This window comes from Bipolaris maydis (assembly GCF_028858645.1).
Source record: "Bipolaris maydis strain C4 unplaced genomic scaffold PSV08scaffold_1, whole genome shotgun sequence".
In the NCBI taxonomy this organism is placed as follows: domain Eukaryota; kingdom Fungi; phylum Ascomycota; class Dothideomycetes; order Pleosporales; family Pleosporaceae; genus Bipolaris; species Bipolaris maydis.
In genome coordinates this window covers 772,148-789,313 of record NW_027093857.1, presented here as the reverse complement: position 1 = coordinate 789,313, position 17,166 = coordinate 772,148, and the positions used below count along the sequence as shown (strand labels likewise).

Here is a 17,166-nt window from a genome sequence, read left to right as displayed (position 1 = left end):
TTCGAATTCCTCCTCCATGACTTCTTCGTATGTCTTGCTGAGGAAGGCCTCATAATCGGCCTGTCTTGCCTCGTCGTATAAGTCTAAATCGCTGAGGGTTTCGTCTGGCTCCTCGGTCGGGTAGGGTGTTGCTATCCGTAGCATCCCGATCTTGACCGCTCCTTGCTTGACTTCGTTCTTCGGGCAGTCCCTGCGGAAGTGTCCTACTTCGCCGCAGCGGAGGCATGCCTTACTGTCGTAACGCTTCTGGCGTTCTTCCTTGGAAAGACCGTCGTTAAACTTTCCTCGGGTCTTGTTCTTATCCTTAGACTTGTCTTGTACTTTGCCGGTCATGTACGTGTCTCCGTCGTGATCCTTGTTGCTCCGATACCTTCGGGTGTTGGCAAAGGGTGGCCCTGGTCGATATCCTCTCTGGGCTTCCTTCCGTTCCCATAATCGCGTGTCGATTCTTGTTGCCAACTCGATCAACGAGTACAAATCCTTTGGCTTGTCGTAGTGTACAAGTTCGTCCTTGATGTTTTCCTTCAGACCTGCTTCGTATACCGTCCGGAGTGCCGAATCGTCCCAATTAATTCGCGCTTGTAGTTGCTTGAACTCCGCCGTATAGGCCGAAACTGCTTTGGTCTGCCTCAGGCGAGATATCGCTTTCTCCGCCTGGCTTTCCGCGTCTACCTCCCCAAAGATGCGTCCCATTTCCTCCTTGAAGTTGGCCCAACTGCTGAATAAGGTACGCGTCTCGTCCTTAGTTCCCTTGTTGTTGATGTCCAATAGAAAATCCTCCACGTAGGGTTGCATCCAACTGGCTGCTTTTCCTTTTAGGTGAGAGTTGGCCATGAGTATCTTTTCTGCATCGTTAGGTACCTCGTGGTATCCGCAGTATAACTCAATGTTGGTGAGGAACGTTCGTAACCCTTCGCGGTTACCATCGTATTTGTCTGGGGTTGCCATCTTGGGTTTCTGGATAGGCTTTTCGTTTGGTGTGGCCATCAGCTGGCTCGTGAGCTGATTGATCATCGCTTGCATCTCGGCCATCTGCCGTGCATGGATCTCGGCCTGTCGCCTAAGACTATGAACCATTTGCCTAGGGTTATCCATTGTCTCCTCCTCATCGTCGCTGGGAGTCAACATCTCGTCGTCGATTGCTGGGTTAGGCATCGGTCCGGGACCTTGAACTGGTCCACCGGCACTAGCCTGTGACTGAGAGTGGTTGTGAGACATCGTAAGTCTTAATCGGGCGTCCTAATGTTAATCTTCCTAAGTCCACTGAATCCGTGGGTGGTCAAAGTGTTACACGGGGTTGGGATCTATACTTCTCTTGCCGGGTCCCACACTAAGGCCGGTGAGCTTTACGCTAGTGTTCCGTGAAAGTTGTCTGGCGATGCAGTGGAGTGGAGTGCTTGATAAGAAGGTAACAATAGGTTTGACAACTATTAATCTATATCGCTATAGACCAACAGGTAACAATCTTGTTAAGTAAAGTAACTAGTAAGAAAGTACAATTTGAGTTGACCACAACGAGAGTAATAATGAAATCCATCCATCCTTATATCCTCATTGCTTCCAGTCCTGGCATCTGGCCAAGCCCTCGACATCTCTGATGTCGCTGGCATCTCCAGATGTCATGGCATCTCCTGAGGGTCTGGCATCTCCAGATGTCCTGTCTTGGCGAGATGCCAAGTCACGTGATCAGCGCCCCGCGTTGATCATTACCTTCTGACGTGGACGTCCATAGGCTCTCAGCCATCTCGTCATTTGTCAAGGAGAGAATCCTTCTTGTTACTTGTAACAATATAGTAATAAAGATTCTAAGATATTTATAAAGCGCGTTATTAATAACTAATTAAAAGGTTACTAGCGCATTTATTAACCTAAATAATATTACTATATATTTAAATAGTTTATACTTTATCTTAAATACTATTATTTACTTATAACCTTTCTTAATTCTAATTTAGTAAAATTCTTTCTAAATATTAAACTTTATAAACTACTTAGCTTTTTAAAGTTAATCTATAAGCTCCATAATTAGTAGTAAGAGATATTAATTCTTCTAAGTAATACTATTTAACCTCCTATAGTTAATATATAGTTACTACTTCTTATTAAGCTTCTTTATAAATAATATAAGTAAGACTATTAGACCTAATTCTAGTTTGATAAATCTCTTTTTTAAGTTCTTTTAGAGGTAATTCTATAGCTTAATATTATACTTAAGTACTATAAAGTATATTTCTCTTAAGCTTAACTTTACTTCTTTCTTTAAGATAATCTTATAATTCTAATCCTAGTATTTTACTAAATCTATTACTTTATTTTTCTTAAATAGTTCCTTAAACTTTAATATTTAGTATTCTACTAAAACTACTAGTAATAGTTTATTATAAATAAATATAACCTATAGTACTAATTCTTTTTTTATAGTTATAACTTACTATATTTAAATAACTCTTACTTTCTAAGAGTTCTTTATATAAATTCTTATAATCTTATGTAGTAAAATTATATTAAATCTTTTATCTAAGTTTATATATTAATTTATTAAGTATATTCCTTATTATATACTAGTAACCTTATATATAAGTTCTTAGCTATATATTAATTTCTTTTACTAATTAATAGTAGAGTTATAGTCTAATAACTAGTTATAGCTAATTATTATCTTAGTCTTACTAAGATTTATAATACTACTCTTTATTTAGCTTTCTTAACTAGCTAGGTATAATAGTACTATCTTAGTCTTAAGTTAAATCTGGCTATTCCTATATATTATAGAACTATTATTAGCTAATACTACTTATATTAGTACCTTCTTAGTCTAATAAAGTATATTATTCTTCTTTACTACTTAGAGTAAGATAATAGTTTATATAGCTCTACTATTTATAAGTACTATAGCCTATAGCTATAAATCCTACGTTTCTAGTTTATATACTTTCTTAAGAGTTATTTTAAGACTACCTTTACTAGTATAACTCTATCTCTAGTAGTATTCTAGTTTTTTATCTACTTACTTTTTCTCTTTTTAGAAAAGTAGCCTTTACTATTCTTAGTAGAATAGTATATTATATATTAATTATTATAGTAAAAGCTCTAATAAGTATTATTATATAGTATATCTTCCTTTATAAACCTTTTTATTAGTCTTAGCTTCTTTATCTTATAAATTAGATATCTATCTACTTTATAGATATTTACTAATAGAATACTATAAAAGTAATTATTTACTTCTTAAGTATTTTAAACTATTATTAGAAAAAAATATATCTCTTTCTATAATACGTCTATAAGAGTTATTTATAACTTTTTTCTTTATTAGATTTTTTCTAATCTTACTTAAGTACTCTAGCTATTATAACTCTTAGTCTTATATCTTTATATATCTTATAGTTCTTTATATTATATTTCTTAGTAGATATTATATTATAGTAGTAGTTATCTACCTTTTAAGTATTTTATTATTATTCTCTATAAAACTAGTAGTTAGTTATATAGTTAACCTAGTATAGCTTCTTGTAAGCTTTCTTTTCTTCTAGCTAGTATATTTAGTAATACTATACTTAATACTTATTATACTATAAGTTAATATAGTAGTAATTATTCTTATTATTTTTAGTTTCTTCTTACTTTCTTAAGTAATAATTATACTATCTTAAGTAGTTAACCTAATATAAGTACTTATATTACTTTATTTATTTTTTAAATATTTAAAGTGTCTTTTTATTATTAGATTTCTTAAATTTAAGTTATTCTTAAGTAGCTTTATAAGTAATTTTCTCTACGCGGGGTCTTATAATTATAATTTATCTTTTAATATTATAATTATTAGCTTAGTACCTAGTATTTTTATAAATTTAGTACTATTAGTTTCTTAGGCAGCGTAGTACCTTTATCTCTTTAACTTACTAATTTATTAGTAGTAGTTTATTCTACTTAAAGTCTTAGAGTTCTATTATTTTTTATACTAGCTTAAAGGCCTTATCTATAGCTTATCTTACTTTATTATATAAGTTTAGGTTACTAAGAGTCTTATCTAGCTTCTTAGTTAAGTATAGTATTACTATCTATAGTATCTTAATCTTAACTACTCTTTACTTAACTTTATTCTTTAAATAGTTTTTATAAAAGTATTCTACTTTACTATAGTAGAGATATACTTTACTATTATAATACTTCTAGTATTCTTTCTTAGAAAGACTATTATTAAATTTTTCTTAAATATTCTTTTTATTCTTAAACTTATCTTATACTTTACTAGTTATATATATATCTTTATTTTTAATTTTTATTACTCTAATACTTTTAAGTATTAATAAAGAGTAGCTCTAGTTTATATTCTTTCTAGACTTTCTTTTATTTCTATAATTATATATTAATTCTTATTACTAACTTAATTAATAAATATAAATTCTTTAGCTTATTATAGTATATAAGTTTATTTTTAATATTTTCTTTTAGACCTACTTTATATACTATTTAAAGTACTAAATTATTTTAATTAATTTATATCTATAGCTACTTAAACTCTACTATATAAGCTAATATAGCTTTAGTCTACTTTAAGTAAAATATTACTTTCTTTACCTAGCTTTCTACCTCTACCTTCTTAAAGATACGTTTTATTTCTTTCTTAAAGTTAGTCTAACTACTAAATAAAATATATATCTTATTCTTAGTTCTTTTTTTATTAATATCTAGTAAGAAATTCTCTATATAGAGTTATATCTAACTAGCTACTTTTCTCTTTATATAAGTATTAGCTATAAGTATCTTTTCTTTATTATTTAGTATATTATTATAGCTATAGTATAACTTAATATTAGTAAGGAACGTTTATAACTCTTCTTAGTTACTCTTATATTTATCTAGGGTCGCTATTTTAGGTTTCTTAATAAGCTTTTTATTTAATATAGCTATTAGCTAACTTATAAGCTAATTAATTATTACTTATATTTTAACTATCTACTATATATAGATTATAGCCTAGTACTTAAAATTCTATAACTCTTATAAGTTATATACGTTATTATCTAACTTATTATTACTTAGAGTTAGTATTTTATTATTAATTACTAAATTAGGCTCTTATCTAGAACTCTAAACTAGTTTACTAGCACTAGCCTATAACTAAAAGTAATTATAAAATATCTTTAAATCTTAATTAAGTATTCTAATATTAATCTTTTTAAGTCTACTAAATTTATAAGTAGTTGAAGTGTTATATAAGGTTTAAGTCTATAGTACTCTAGTTAGGTCTACTACTATAGCTAATAAGCTTTATATTAGTATTCTATAAAGTTTATTTAGTAAGATAGTAGAGTAGTATACTTAAATAGAAAGGTAATAAAAGGTTAAATAACTTAATCTATATTACTATAGACTAATAAGTAATAATCTTATTAAGTAAAGATACTAGTAAGAAAGTATAATTTAAGTTAACTATAATAAGAGTAAATAATAAAATCTATCTATCCTTATATTCTTATTACGTCTATCTTAGTGCTTCCTATTCTCTCTTTCTTATAGAAGTATTAGGAGTATAATTCTTCTAAGGCCCTCTATACTCTAAGAGTAGAGTTCTTAGTAGAAGTATATATATTACGTAACTATAGCTCTATAGTGTTTATTACCTTCTAATATAGATATAGTTAGCCTCTAACTCTTATCGTCCTACGTTAAGGAGAGAATCCTTCTTATTACTTATAATAGTATATAGTTATACTATTTAGGTTAATAAATACGCTAGTAACCTTTTAATTAGTTATTAATAACGCGCTTTATAAATACCTTAGAATCTTTATAGCTATATATCTAGATAATATACTAGTATACTCTAGTAGTATACGCGAAGAATATATTAAATATATTAAGAAGGTTTTATAAAAGTTTAAGGAATATAAGCTATACCTTTAACTAAGAAAGTATAAGTTTTATATATAAGAAACGGAGTTTCTTAAATTTATTATCTAAACTAAAGGAGTAAAAATAAACCTAAAGAAGATATAGATTATATAGGAATAGCTTGTAAAGAAAGTATCGTAGGGAGGATATAATACTTTCTTTATTAAAATAAAGAATAGCTTATATAAGAATTTTATAAGAATAAGGTTACGTAATATATTACTAATATAGTAATTACGTAATTGCTTACTAATGATTATAGAAAATCGATTAGTAATAGCTTAGTAATCAAGCTTAGTAAGTGCTTAGTAATCAGACTAATAATCGCTGATTAATAAAGATAATAATCGGTATAAGAAGATATAATTGTAGCTAGGTATCGATATAACTATAGAACTTAAGCTTCTTTTATAGAAAGCTTATAGACTAAAACTTTTAATTTCGTCCAATATAATAAAAACTTAATATAATCGGCAGTTATCTACTGTTAACTACTCCTACTAATAAAATAACCAGTAGTTAACTACCGTTAACAGCTGACTTACCGGCAGTTAACTACTACTAATCAACTATTAAGTAGTTAACTACTACTACTAGCTTATTTGTCGGTAGTTACCAACTACCAATCAACTATCTAGCAGTTAATCAGCTATTAACCCCTCTTAACAACTTAGTCTATTAGTAGTTAACTACTACTAATAAGATAACTATTAGCAATCTAGCGTTAATACTAAGAAATCAGTAGTTAACTTCTACTAATTAATTTCTTAGTAGTTAACTGCCGTTGAATAAGGTTAACGGCAGTTAAGGAGAGTTATTAAGTTGCTTATTAGTAATTAATAATAAGCTTAAAACAGCTAGTAAGAAATAGCTTAAAAATAATAAATAATAAATAAGTTATAGAAGTAATTGCTAAGTTATTTATATAATGCTATACCTATTATAGCTATTATAATAAATAAAATAATAGAAAAATTATTCTATAACTTACAAACTATATACTTATAATATTTATATTAAGTTCTAAATACTATTTTCTATTCTTTACCTTTCTTTATTCCAATAAGGTAGTATTTATCTTAGAGATCTAGCGCTATAAAGATCTTTATATGAGATAATTAATCTCTAAGCTTTATAATATTTAGTAGTAAGTATTAATTTTTTACTATAATATTATTAAGTTATTAATAATTAATATATAATTAATCTATACTATCTTTCTTTAGTATAAATATAATTAGATATCTTACTAGTAACTTTAATAGTTATATATATCCCTTAGCTAGACTTTTATTAATATACTCTTTTAGTATCTTAAGCTCTCTTTCTAATAGTTAATATATAGGCCTAAAAGTTAGTATCTTTTCTTTCTATAGAACTATCTTATAGTTCTAGAGTTTATACTCTAGTAATACTATTTTATCTACTACTTCCTAAAATAAATATTTATATTCTTTATACTATTTAAAGAACTCTAGAATTATACTATTTTCTTTTTTTCTTACTTTATAATTTATTAGCCTAATATTAGTATCTATAAAGTATAGCTTCTTATTTTAAGAATTACCTTTTAAGTATACTCTTCTCTTAGCGTTATTATACTATATAGTAATATTACTCTTATTTACTATTAAACTCTACTAATATATAAACTAGCTTATAGTTACGTTTATTCTATAGTATTTAAATTAAAATACCTTTAACTTCTAGTTAATTTATAAGTTATATTTTCTAAGCTATAAGAGTTTTAAAATAATATTATAAGTAGCTAGTCTAATAATATCTAGATTAATCTTCTCTATATACTCTTAGATACTAAGTATTACTTATCTAACTTTATATATAATCTTATTTTTATTTAGTATTAGCTTACTATTAGCTATATATAGTAAGTATAGCTATTATTTCTATTATACCTTAAGTCTAGCTTAGGCTACTACGTACACTAAAATATAGTTTACTTATAATTCTAAATCTACTAGTACCTATATTTATATTCTATTAAGCTTTATCTTAAGCTTTATTAATTTTAGAAGTTCTAGTATATTAATTTCCCTAGAGAGGCCTTATTACTCTATTATTAGCCTAAAAAAGACTCTTCTTATTAATATTTATAGTAGTCTTTTATTACTATATATTTTTTATACTTATTACTAAAGTATATATACTATTAGTCTTCTCTATATTTTATTAAGAGGCTATCTAAGTACTATATTTTATATACTATCTATATCTATATAATATTCTAAAAGTTTTCTTATTTTAGAAAATATATTCTTTCTTACTTATTTTATAAGTACTTTAAGTAGCTATTATTCTTATATTTATACTATAGCTAGTTATACTTAGGTATACCTTTTATATACTATAGGCTCTATCTAGCTTCTCTTTTATCTAAGTAGTAAGTTAAGTAGTAGTTATATATATATATAGTCTATAATATACTTATATAGTTTCTATTTCTTATATTATATTAGTACTATATAGGTTTATAGAAGTTATTTTATTCTTATATCTTTTATACTTATATTACCTCTTAGAGCGTAAGTCTTTATTTTAACTTTATAATATTAGCTATAATATATATATATATTAGTAATTATTAAGTAGTCTTAATTTTATAGTAGTTAATATCTAATTATAAGTACTATAATATTTAATATTTATTAAGTAGTATTTTATTATTATTATAGGCCTTATTAGGTTATTTAAGTAGTATAAATAGTATATTAATTTATTTATCTACTTCTACTAGGTTATCTCTTAAATAGATTTTAAGTAAGTTTAGTATTATACTATCTTACCTCTTTATATAGGGCGTTAATAGTCTATTCTTTTCTTAAAATTATACTATCTTCTTATATTTAGACATAAGAGGTTATTCTTCCTTATTTAGTATCTTATATTCTTTATTACTAACTAGTTTAGCTTTAGATATATTCTTAGATATAGTTAGAGTTAAGTTATCTAATTTATTAATAACTTCTATATTATCTAAGTAGTATTTAATCTCTAGTTAAGTAATAACGTTCTATAATTTATTATTATCTAGCTCTAACTTATAGTATAGAATATTAAGCTATTATTTAATCTTATTTTTACTTATATAGTTATATACTATATAGCCTTTCTTACTATATATATAGTAGTTAATTTTCTTTTTATTATCTTTATTCTTCTTATAGTAAGGCTTACTAAGTCTCTTTCTTTAATTAATATTATCTAAGTATATAAGTTTATATCTATTAGTTACGTATATACTAGGTATTCTAAGCTAATAGCTTCTCTATTATCTTTAGTTAAGTTATAAATATTAGTAGTATTATTATTAAAGCTAATTATTTTTATTATTATAGTTACGCGTTCCTTAATTAAATAGTTATTCTTCTACTATAAGTTTATATAGCTTATTATTAAGTTAAATAGCTTTTACTATAAGTTTATTAAGAGTAGTAACGTTAGCTTTACTTCTTATAAGTTCTCTATATACTATTAGCTTAAGGCCCTATTAATATATATATATAAGAGCGTTATTATTCTATTTAATATTTATTATATACTACTAAAACTAAGTTATATAATTAGTAGTAGACCTAGTCTAGTATAGAGTCTAAATCTTTTATTTTATAATTAGAGATTTCTTAAAGAGTAAAAAGTTTTATTATATCTTAGCTTTAAAAGCATTCTAGTCTTTAACTAAGTTAGCGTTATTATTATTATTAATAGAGTTGTCTATATATTATTTAATAATAGAGTTAAACTATTTCTCTATATTACCTCTATAGTAACTAGTAGCTAAGACGACTTTATCCTTTTTATTAATCTTATTACTAGCTAAGTAGAAGTAATAGTTAACTTAGAGGAGCTAGGCTTTAAGTTTATTATAATTACTATAGTAAAGGTTAGGCTTATAGGTATTAGCTATAGTTCCTCTAGTTTAAGAAGCAGTTAAGGTATCTATTATAATATTACTTATTATAAGGGTATTTAAAGTATTAAAAGTATAGCTTAAGTAAAAGTAATATAAAACTTCTAGTATTAAGCTTCTTATTAGTTAGTTTTTGTAGATAGAGTAGTAAGGTGTAATATAGTAGATAGTAACATATAAGTAGAATAACTCTCTATATTATACTTATACTTAAAACTTAAGTTAAACACATTAAGCTATAAGGGCTTAATACTTATACTATATACTAAGAGAATATCTTATATCCTATATTGTCTTATATATATTATATTGTCCTATACGTAGTACTTCGTAGGATATTGTAGGATCTATAGGATATACATAACTTATCTTATAGTAGCGTTCCGCTAAGACTATAGGACGCGGGGCGCTTATGCGTTATTAGTCTATATGTTCTTGTTACTTCGTGAGGCCTTGACATGGGCTTCTTCCTTCATTCTTCCTTTATCTTCTGGCTGTCCCTTCCTTAGGTTCGTAACAGTGGATGACTCTCGGCCAAGATTGTAAGTCAGTTAATATTCTATAATATTCCATCTGAAGTACTGATTCTTGTCCTCGCAGCGGGTCATTTCTTGATCCCAGTTTCCGAGGGTCACAAATATGATCTGGACATCAAACGCCATGTCACAGTTCCAAAGGGTGTAGCCGAAGAGGAGTCTTTTCTGGTCTCGCTCGATGTAATGCACCAGATCCACTGTCTTGTAGGTCACCCAGGCCAGCCTAGAGGAAGCGCCTCAGAAAGCTAATACGACATCTAGGACACACTACGCGAGAACCTTTGGTACAACCGCGACTGGTACGCCACCCATCAAGAGCAACATCCCAAGCTCTCGGTTCACAAGGCGCACACGAGTAAGTCTTCGCTGGTTGTCTCATCTTTACGCTCGGTCCAGACTACTGACGGGCATTCCAGACCACTGCCTCGACGCTCTCCGAGAGCGGCTGATGTGCCTCTCGGATGTAACCTTCCTACCGATGGTATATATCGACAGAGAAGGTTGGACACTGCCAGACTTTGAGAGGCGCCACAAGTGCCACAACTTTGACGCAACCCGCGAGTGGGCGTACAAGCACAGATTATCCAATGCTGCTGCCAACTACAAAAAAGTAGCTGGGCCGGAGAAGATCCTTACTACTTTCCCTGGATTCTATGACATTTATCCAGAGCTCAACAATGCAGATCATAAGGATCCGAACCATGAGCATTCAGACGATAAGGGGCATATCCATTGATATATATTGCTGAGATCCGATATTTCAAAGCTTCAGAGGCTCTTCCCAAGCTCCTTTGTCATGTTATGCTTGAAGTTTGACATAAATGAGTTGGAAGCAAATGAGAAGCTTTCAGCGTGGTCCAAGAGCTACAATTTGATTGGAAGATTGTAAGGCATATACGTTTGTCTGTCCTTTATGCAGATTGAGCTTTTTCCAGTACCATCACTCCCATGTCGTGCGTAGCAAATGAGTTGTGGACTCATAGCGGGTGCTCGTAGGAGGTACGATCAGAGCTGTAAGGTTTCATGGCCGTGTGGAGGAGCCCAGCGCATAGAAACCGTAAAGCTAGATAATGTATTAGCGGCACTAATGAATCGTTTCATGAACAGAACTAGGTGTTGTGAAGCTGAGTTAGTGTCTCGCAACTACATATGGAAAAAAGTTATTCATGCGGCATACCCTCAGTGAACGCCAGTAGGAGGCAGGGTCACTGTACTATTCATCACTGCCTTGAGCATGTCTCTTCAGAAACACTCTTCTGCAGATTGTGACAAAAGAAGCATAGAGTATTTTGTAATGTAGCCAGCGGCGAAACAATGGATGTCCTCCTCGCGAACGAGTCCTTCCACGTTTTCTCAACCACCAGCTTTGCTTACTTTTGGAGGATACTTTGAACTGCGATCAATACCCTCGAGGAGTTCTCGCAGTCCCTTTGAGTACTCCGTGTTCTGAGCATTGCTCTTGGAATCCGTAATTGTATTTTCTTCCAGCAGAATTGGATGGCATGCTGCTGCATCGCGCGTTGATCTGCTGCAGACCTAGTACTCTACAACACACACTGTATACCCAGCAAGTATTTCAAAATCATCCTACTAGATTGAGTAAGGCATGTATGTAGACTCGCGCGCAGGACGCGAGTCGACTGCCGAGGTTGGTGTTTGTATGGTGTTGTTGTGGCACGTCTGTCGAGAGGTTTTCACAAGCGAAAGGCGTCCCCCAAACTAGCTCGGCTAGTATCCACTGGAGCTCTGGCCTCATCCGAACGTCAACGCTTCCAAATGACGTCGCTAACTGGTGACACGGCCAACGCCATGCGGACTCGTTTCCGCAAGAGGGCTACTGATTTCCCCGCGTTTTATGGTGTTTAATTGCTGCTCTCGCATCGTTTTGTCAACTTCTGCCTCTCTATAGTCAACATGGCAGACAATACCCCAGACAAGATAAACTTCATCTACAACTCGCAGCTGGTAAGCGCGTCTAGCCTGCACAGTACAGTGTCGCGCATGAACTAATGCCGGGCCCTAGGATGCATTCACGCTCTACCACGTGTCGCAAGAAAACAACACCCACAACGCCATCGGCCCTGCACTGCCAGCTCTCGGTCATGCCACTTCTGGTGCTCTAGGATCCGCGATATCAAAACTCATAACATATCCTGTGGATTTGGTCGTAACACGTCTTCAAGTCCAACGGCAGCTGCAGCATGGCAAGAAGCATCCCCACTACGACGGTGTGGTCGATGCCTTTCTCAAGGTGTACGAAAGAGAGGGTGGCTTGAAGGCTTTCTACAGTGGTTGTGTCCATGAAACATTCAAGGGTGTCGTGGATAGCTTCCTGTTCTTTCTAGCGTACTCGTATGTGCGCGAAAAGAGACTCAGTGCGCGAGGCAGCAGTCACAACCTGCCAGCCTTGGAGGAGATTGGCGTTGGTGTAATTGCAGGCGCATTCTCCAAGCTGATCAGCACACCTCTTCAGCAAGTCGTGACACGCAAGCAAACGGCCGCCATGATGAACCAGGGCTCTACGATCGACCCGCCTCCTCCGCTGAGCACCAAAGATATTGCATCTGAAATCTGGCGTGAGAAGGGCATACAGGGCTTTTGGTCAGGATATTCAGCCAGCTTGATCCTAACGCTAAACCCTTCTATCACCATGCTGCTACACAAGGCTCTGCTGCGATTGGTAGTGCCGAGGGCGAAGCGCAGTGATCCGGGCGGACGTCTAACCTTCCTCCTTGCAGCGATTAGCAAGGCCTTGGCCTCGACCGTAACGTATCCATTCAGTCTTGCAAAGGCACGAGCACAAGTGTCTGCACAGAAGCCTCTATCAGGCAGGGGGGAAACTTCCGATAGAGAGAAGTCTGCGGAGCCTGTCAATTCAAAAGCCCTACAGGCCAGACAGCGGACTGTGTTCAGCACTATCCTCCGGATTGCACAGACTGAAGGCATAAGAGCCTTGTACGAAGGCTTGGGCGCTGAAGTGCTCAAAGGCTTCTTCTCGCACGGCATCACTATGTTGATGAAGGACCATATCCATTCAGTCATCATTAGTCTGTATTTCACACTGCAAAAGGCTTTGCGCAAGTACCCCGGTCCGGAAGAAATCGCAAAGTCTGCCTCGGAGGGTGTACAAGACATGTACGTCCATAGCAAGGATAAAGGCATGGAAGCTGCTGATAATGTGACCAAATCGGCCAAGGATATCGTAGAGAAGGGCAAGGAGCAAGTTGCAGGCGTCTATTCGAAAGGCGCAGAAGTAGCAGAGACAGCTTCACGAACAGCTAAGAATGCCCTCAAGAGCAGTTCGCAACACGTTGAAGATGTCGCAAAAACTGTAAGGGATGGGGTGGATGACGCGTCACAACAGGTGGCAGATGGCATTACGGATAGCAGGGTCAAGGACATTGACGGTACCGACAAAGACATGGCCAAGTGAGTCACAAAGCGAGTGGCGGTCACGAGCCCGTATACACACCCGGAGTGTTTTATTTTTATCTTAGCATCCACGGTCGGACTTTGGAGGAGGAGGAGTTCGTCCCTAGGGGTTGCGTCGAGTTTGAAGGCTTTGTACTTAGCAATCTTGTAATAGCAATGCGGGTGGAAGGATTGATTAAGTCATGCGCAACCTGAAACCGTGGGCATCTCGCCGCTATGCGGGATTTGAATTTTGACCAGAATATCTTGCTTTTTTGGTGAAGCAAGCCCCAGCCACCCCTTGATACAAGGAAGTCATGTCGAGCATCCCAACGGTTGTATTCCGTCTGGCTGTGATGACGGAGTCTGGCCACTGTGTTGTCGCTTGATGCGTTGTCGATGTGGGGATGTGTGGCCGCGGTAGGCTGCATGTGTCATACCCAGTGGGTGGCTGGTCGTTCCTGCCCGCGGTTGCCCTGGGAGGCCAGTGCGCTAACCATCGGGCTCCGCGCCCGCAGCGCATCCATCAACAACCCACCGCTGGAGACGCACAACACTGCACGCCGCCGTCCAGCGGCCTACTAACCACTAACCATACACAGGCACAGGTCGAAAATTACAACGCCCGCACAGCCAGCGTCAAGCGCCACGCAGCCCGCCTCAACAGACTGCGGCGCATGACCGGCGACATCACACCGTGCTCGACAAAAGCGGCATCCTCCATTTCCGGCAACAAAGACACAAACAACACTCGCGCGTGCCTCAAGCTGCAGGCCTCCTCTATGCCGTGAGCGTCCGTGGATGCATACACCAGCACTCACTCATCTATATCTCGCCGCATCGCCGTCGCCCCCCGCCTCACACATTCCCCTGAGCTTGGGTTGCGGTCCACCGCCACGTCCCAGCAGCAACCATGGGAGTCGTCGACAAGCCCTTCTCCTCTCCGGCCGCGCAGAGAAGAGCGTGGAAAAGTGCGGAAGAGGAATTAATCTACTACAAGACACAATACGAGACGCTGGAAAATGAGCTGCAGGAGTTCCAGACTTCCAGCAAGGAACTGGAGGCCGAACTAGAACGCGACATCGAAGAGAGCGAAAAGCGCGAGAGGAAACTTCAAGAAAAGGCAGAGAAACTGGTTTTTGAGGTCGAGGAGTGGAAGGTATGTGGCTCGGGGGGGTCATAGCAAGGCGCATTTCCGTCATTTAGGCCCAATTGCTAACACGACCATAGACAAAGTACAAGCAAAGCAAAGCCGAAGCCAACAATGCGCAAAACACGCTGCAAAAGGAAATTACTGCTTTGCGCGAGGGCCAACGCGCGCTGCAGATGCGACTCCGAGACATTGAGGTGCAAAGCGACGATTTCGAGCGCCAGGCACGCAACCAAACGTCATCGCTTGAAGATGTCGAATCCAAGTATAACGTGGCTATTGAACGCGGCGTCATGCTTGAAGAGGAGATTAAGATTGGAGAACAGGAGCGAGAGCAACTACGTATAGAAACACAGCGACTACGTGATGAACTGACCGACCTGCGCATCGAGACGGAAATCGTACAAGAAAAACTGCGCATAGCAGAAGAAACCATCGAACACCACCACCAGCGCAAGGTATCTAGCCACCTTGCTGGTGACGTTTTGCGACCACGCTCGCCGATTTCTGAGGCGTCAACGTCTGCGACTACCCTTTCCTCGCCCACAGCCGGCTCGACCCCGCCGCACTCGATAGCAGATGTCCTCCACCCGGACACAACCCCACCATCTCCGCCGCTCTCAGACGCACCCATTACCACCAAACTCGTTCCTTCGACGCCCATGTCCAGACGAAAGAATTCTGTTGTACCGCAGGATCCTGGAACTACACCTCGTGCCGGTATGTACTCACGGGCGCCGCGACATTCGCGAGGACCTAGCATGTCGGGATCGTCACGGCCACCCAGTTCAGCTGCCAGTGGGCGGGCCACGCCCTCCCTACGGCCGACTGTGACAGGGTCGCGAGAGACCAGACCAAGTCTTGGCGCGTCTACATCATCGGGGTTTCCCAGGTCAGGCTCGCTCTATCAGATTCGGGGGCTGATAGGTAAGATGCAGAAGCTCGAAGAACGAGTTCAAACAGCACGATCCAAGCTTCCTGCGCCAACGAGTACGCCACCCCGAGCGAGCCCACGAGGCAGCAGCGGCTCAGGACACGTACCCAGCTCAGTTACGTTGAGGAATGGTCGCAAGCGCAGCTCGCAAGCGTCAGTGGCGTCGTCAGTCCCCAACGCCTACGAGTCTGGTGTCAGCCGCCTCTCCTTCGGTGCCTCCAACTCTTCGAAGGATCCTCCGACCCCCCAACCCGACAGCCGAAACTCGTTCTCGCCACCGGCTGCGGCGATAGCACGGCCAGCAAGCAGGAGCAGCAACCGTACCGCACTCGGACACTACCAGTCGTCATCGATTAGCGGAATTGAATCACGAGTACCGAGACCACGAAGTTCGATGAGCGGCCATTCCAATGGGCACAGTTACTCGCAGTCGCTCTCGTCGTCTGTACGAGATGACGCCAGCACCAACAGCGATGGAAGTGGGGTGACGACACCAATCATGGGTCGACGGTCCACACTGGAAAAGTCTGGGATCCCGGCACCGACGGGGATTCCAAGGCGGGCGAGCGCAGGACGACGAGCGAGTGCAGGCCAGGATGGGGGAGAAACGGGATTCCCCTTACGACTGCGGAGGATGTCGACGCAGACTGAGGAAGAGTCTTATTAGGGCGGCACGGGTCGGGCGTTTGCAGCGAAAAAAAAACCAGGGGCTGCAGGGACTTTGTGCATGTGCGTTTGGGCTTTTTTGTCGGTATATGATTTTGCGGCACTATACCTCTAGCGTTTCTGGAGTTTGGCACACGGGAAAGGGGGATGCAGGTACCGTATTTAGCTTGCACCGATTCGGTTCAGACTGGAGCTTCCCCCCCTTGGTCAAAGGACGTGTGGTTCTTTGCATTTTGGGCAGCATGGGTCGAATTTAAGGGGAGCATTGCAAGACGGTGTCGATAGCCACAAGCCCTTTGGGGGATTTACATATTGCTTATACCAAATTTTTTCCTTTGTCGAAATTCAAATATACCCTTCGCCCCGGGATGTTTTCCCCTTGCCTCCTCTGTGTCTTGTTTTCCTTGGTTTACCTGGGTCACGTGGCAGAAAGCAAAGGATGGAAAAGAGCAGAGCAGAAAGAGAGAGACAGCGAAGAAGAAGGTGTACAGTCAAATTTGACTATTCCCTGTGCGCCCTCTCCCGCCGCTCCCCCACGTTTGCCCTGATCGCGGTAAAGCGGCTCAAGTGCTTGTTTGGGCCCAGGTTGCAGGCAGCGTTCGCAAATCTGGGGTAAAAAGGGCCCCAAAAAAAGAGTGCACTG

The 17,166-nt window shown here is 37.0% G+C and overlaps 2 protein-coding genes across 2 annotated transcripts; both read left to right on the top strand.

Annotated features, from left to right (window-relative positions):
- Positions 1 to 10,349: 10,349 nt before the first annotated feature.
- On the top strand, positions 10,350 to 11,098 carry PSV08DRAFT_367164 (uncharacterized protein; the record flags this gene model as incomplete). Its single annotated transcript, XM_014218964.1, has 4 exons — positions 10,350 to 10,368; positions 10,427 to 10,566; positions 10,624 to 10,717; positions 10,779 to 11,098. The coding sequence occupies 4 exons, from the start codon at positions 10,350 to 10,352 to the stop codon at positions 11,096 to 11,098; spliced, it is 573 nt and encodes a 190-aa protein (XP_014074439.1).
- Positions 11,099 to 12,159: 1,061 nt separating this feature from the next.
- PSV08DRAFT_406408 (nuclear distribution protein nude) lies at positions 12,160 to 16,864 on the top strand. Its single transcript, XM_014218962.2, has 4 exons — positions 12,160 to 12,327; positions 12,386 to 13,753; positions 14,705 to 14,932; positions 15,004 to 16,864. The coding sequence occupies exons 1-4, from the start codon at positions 12,277 to 12,279 to the stop codon at positions 16,522 to 16,524; spliced, it is 3,168 nt and encodes a 1,055-aa protein (XP_014074437.2). The 5' UTR covers positions 12,160 to 12,276; the 3' UTR covers positions 16,525 to 16,864.
- Positions 16,865 to 17,166: the final 302 nt, after the last annotated feature.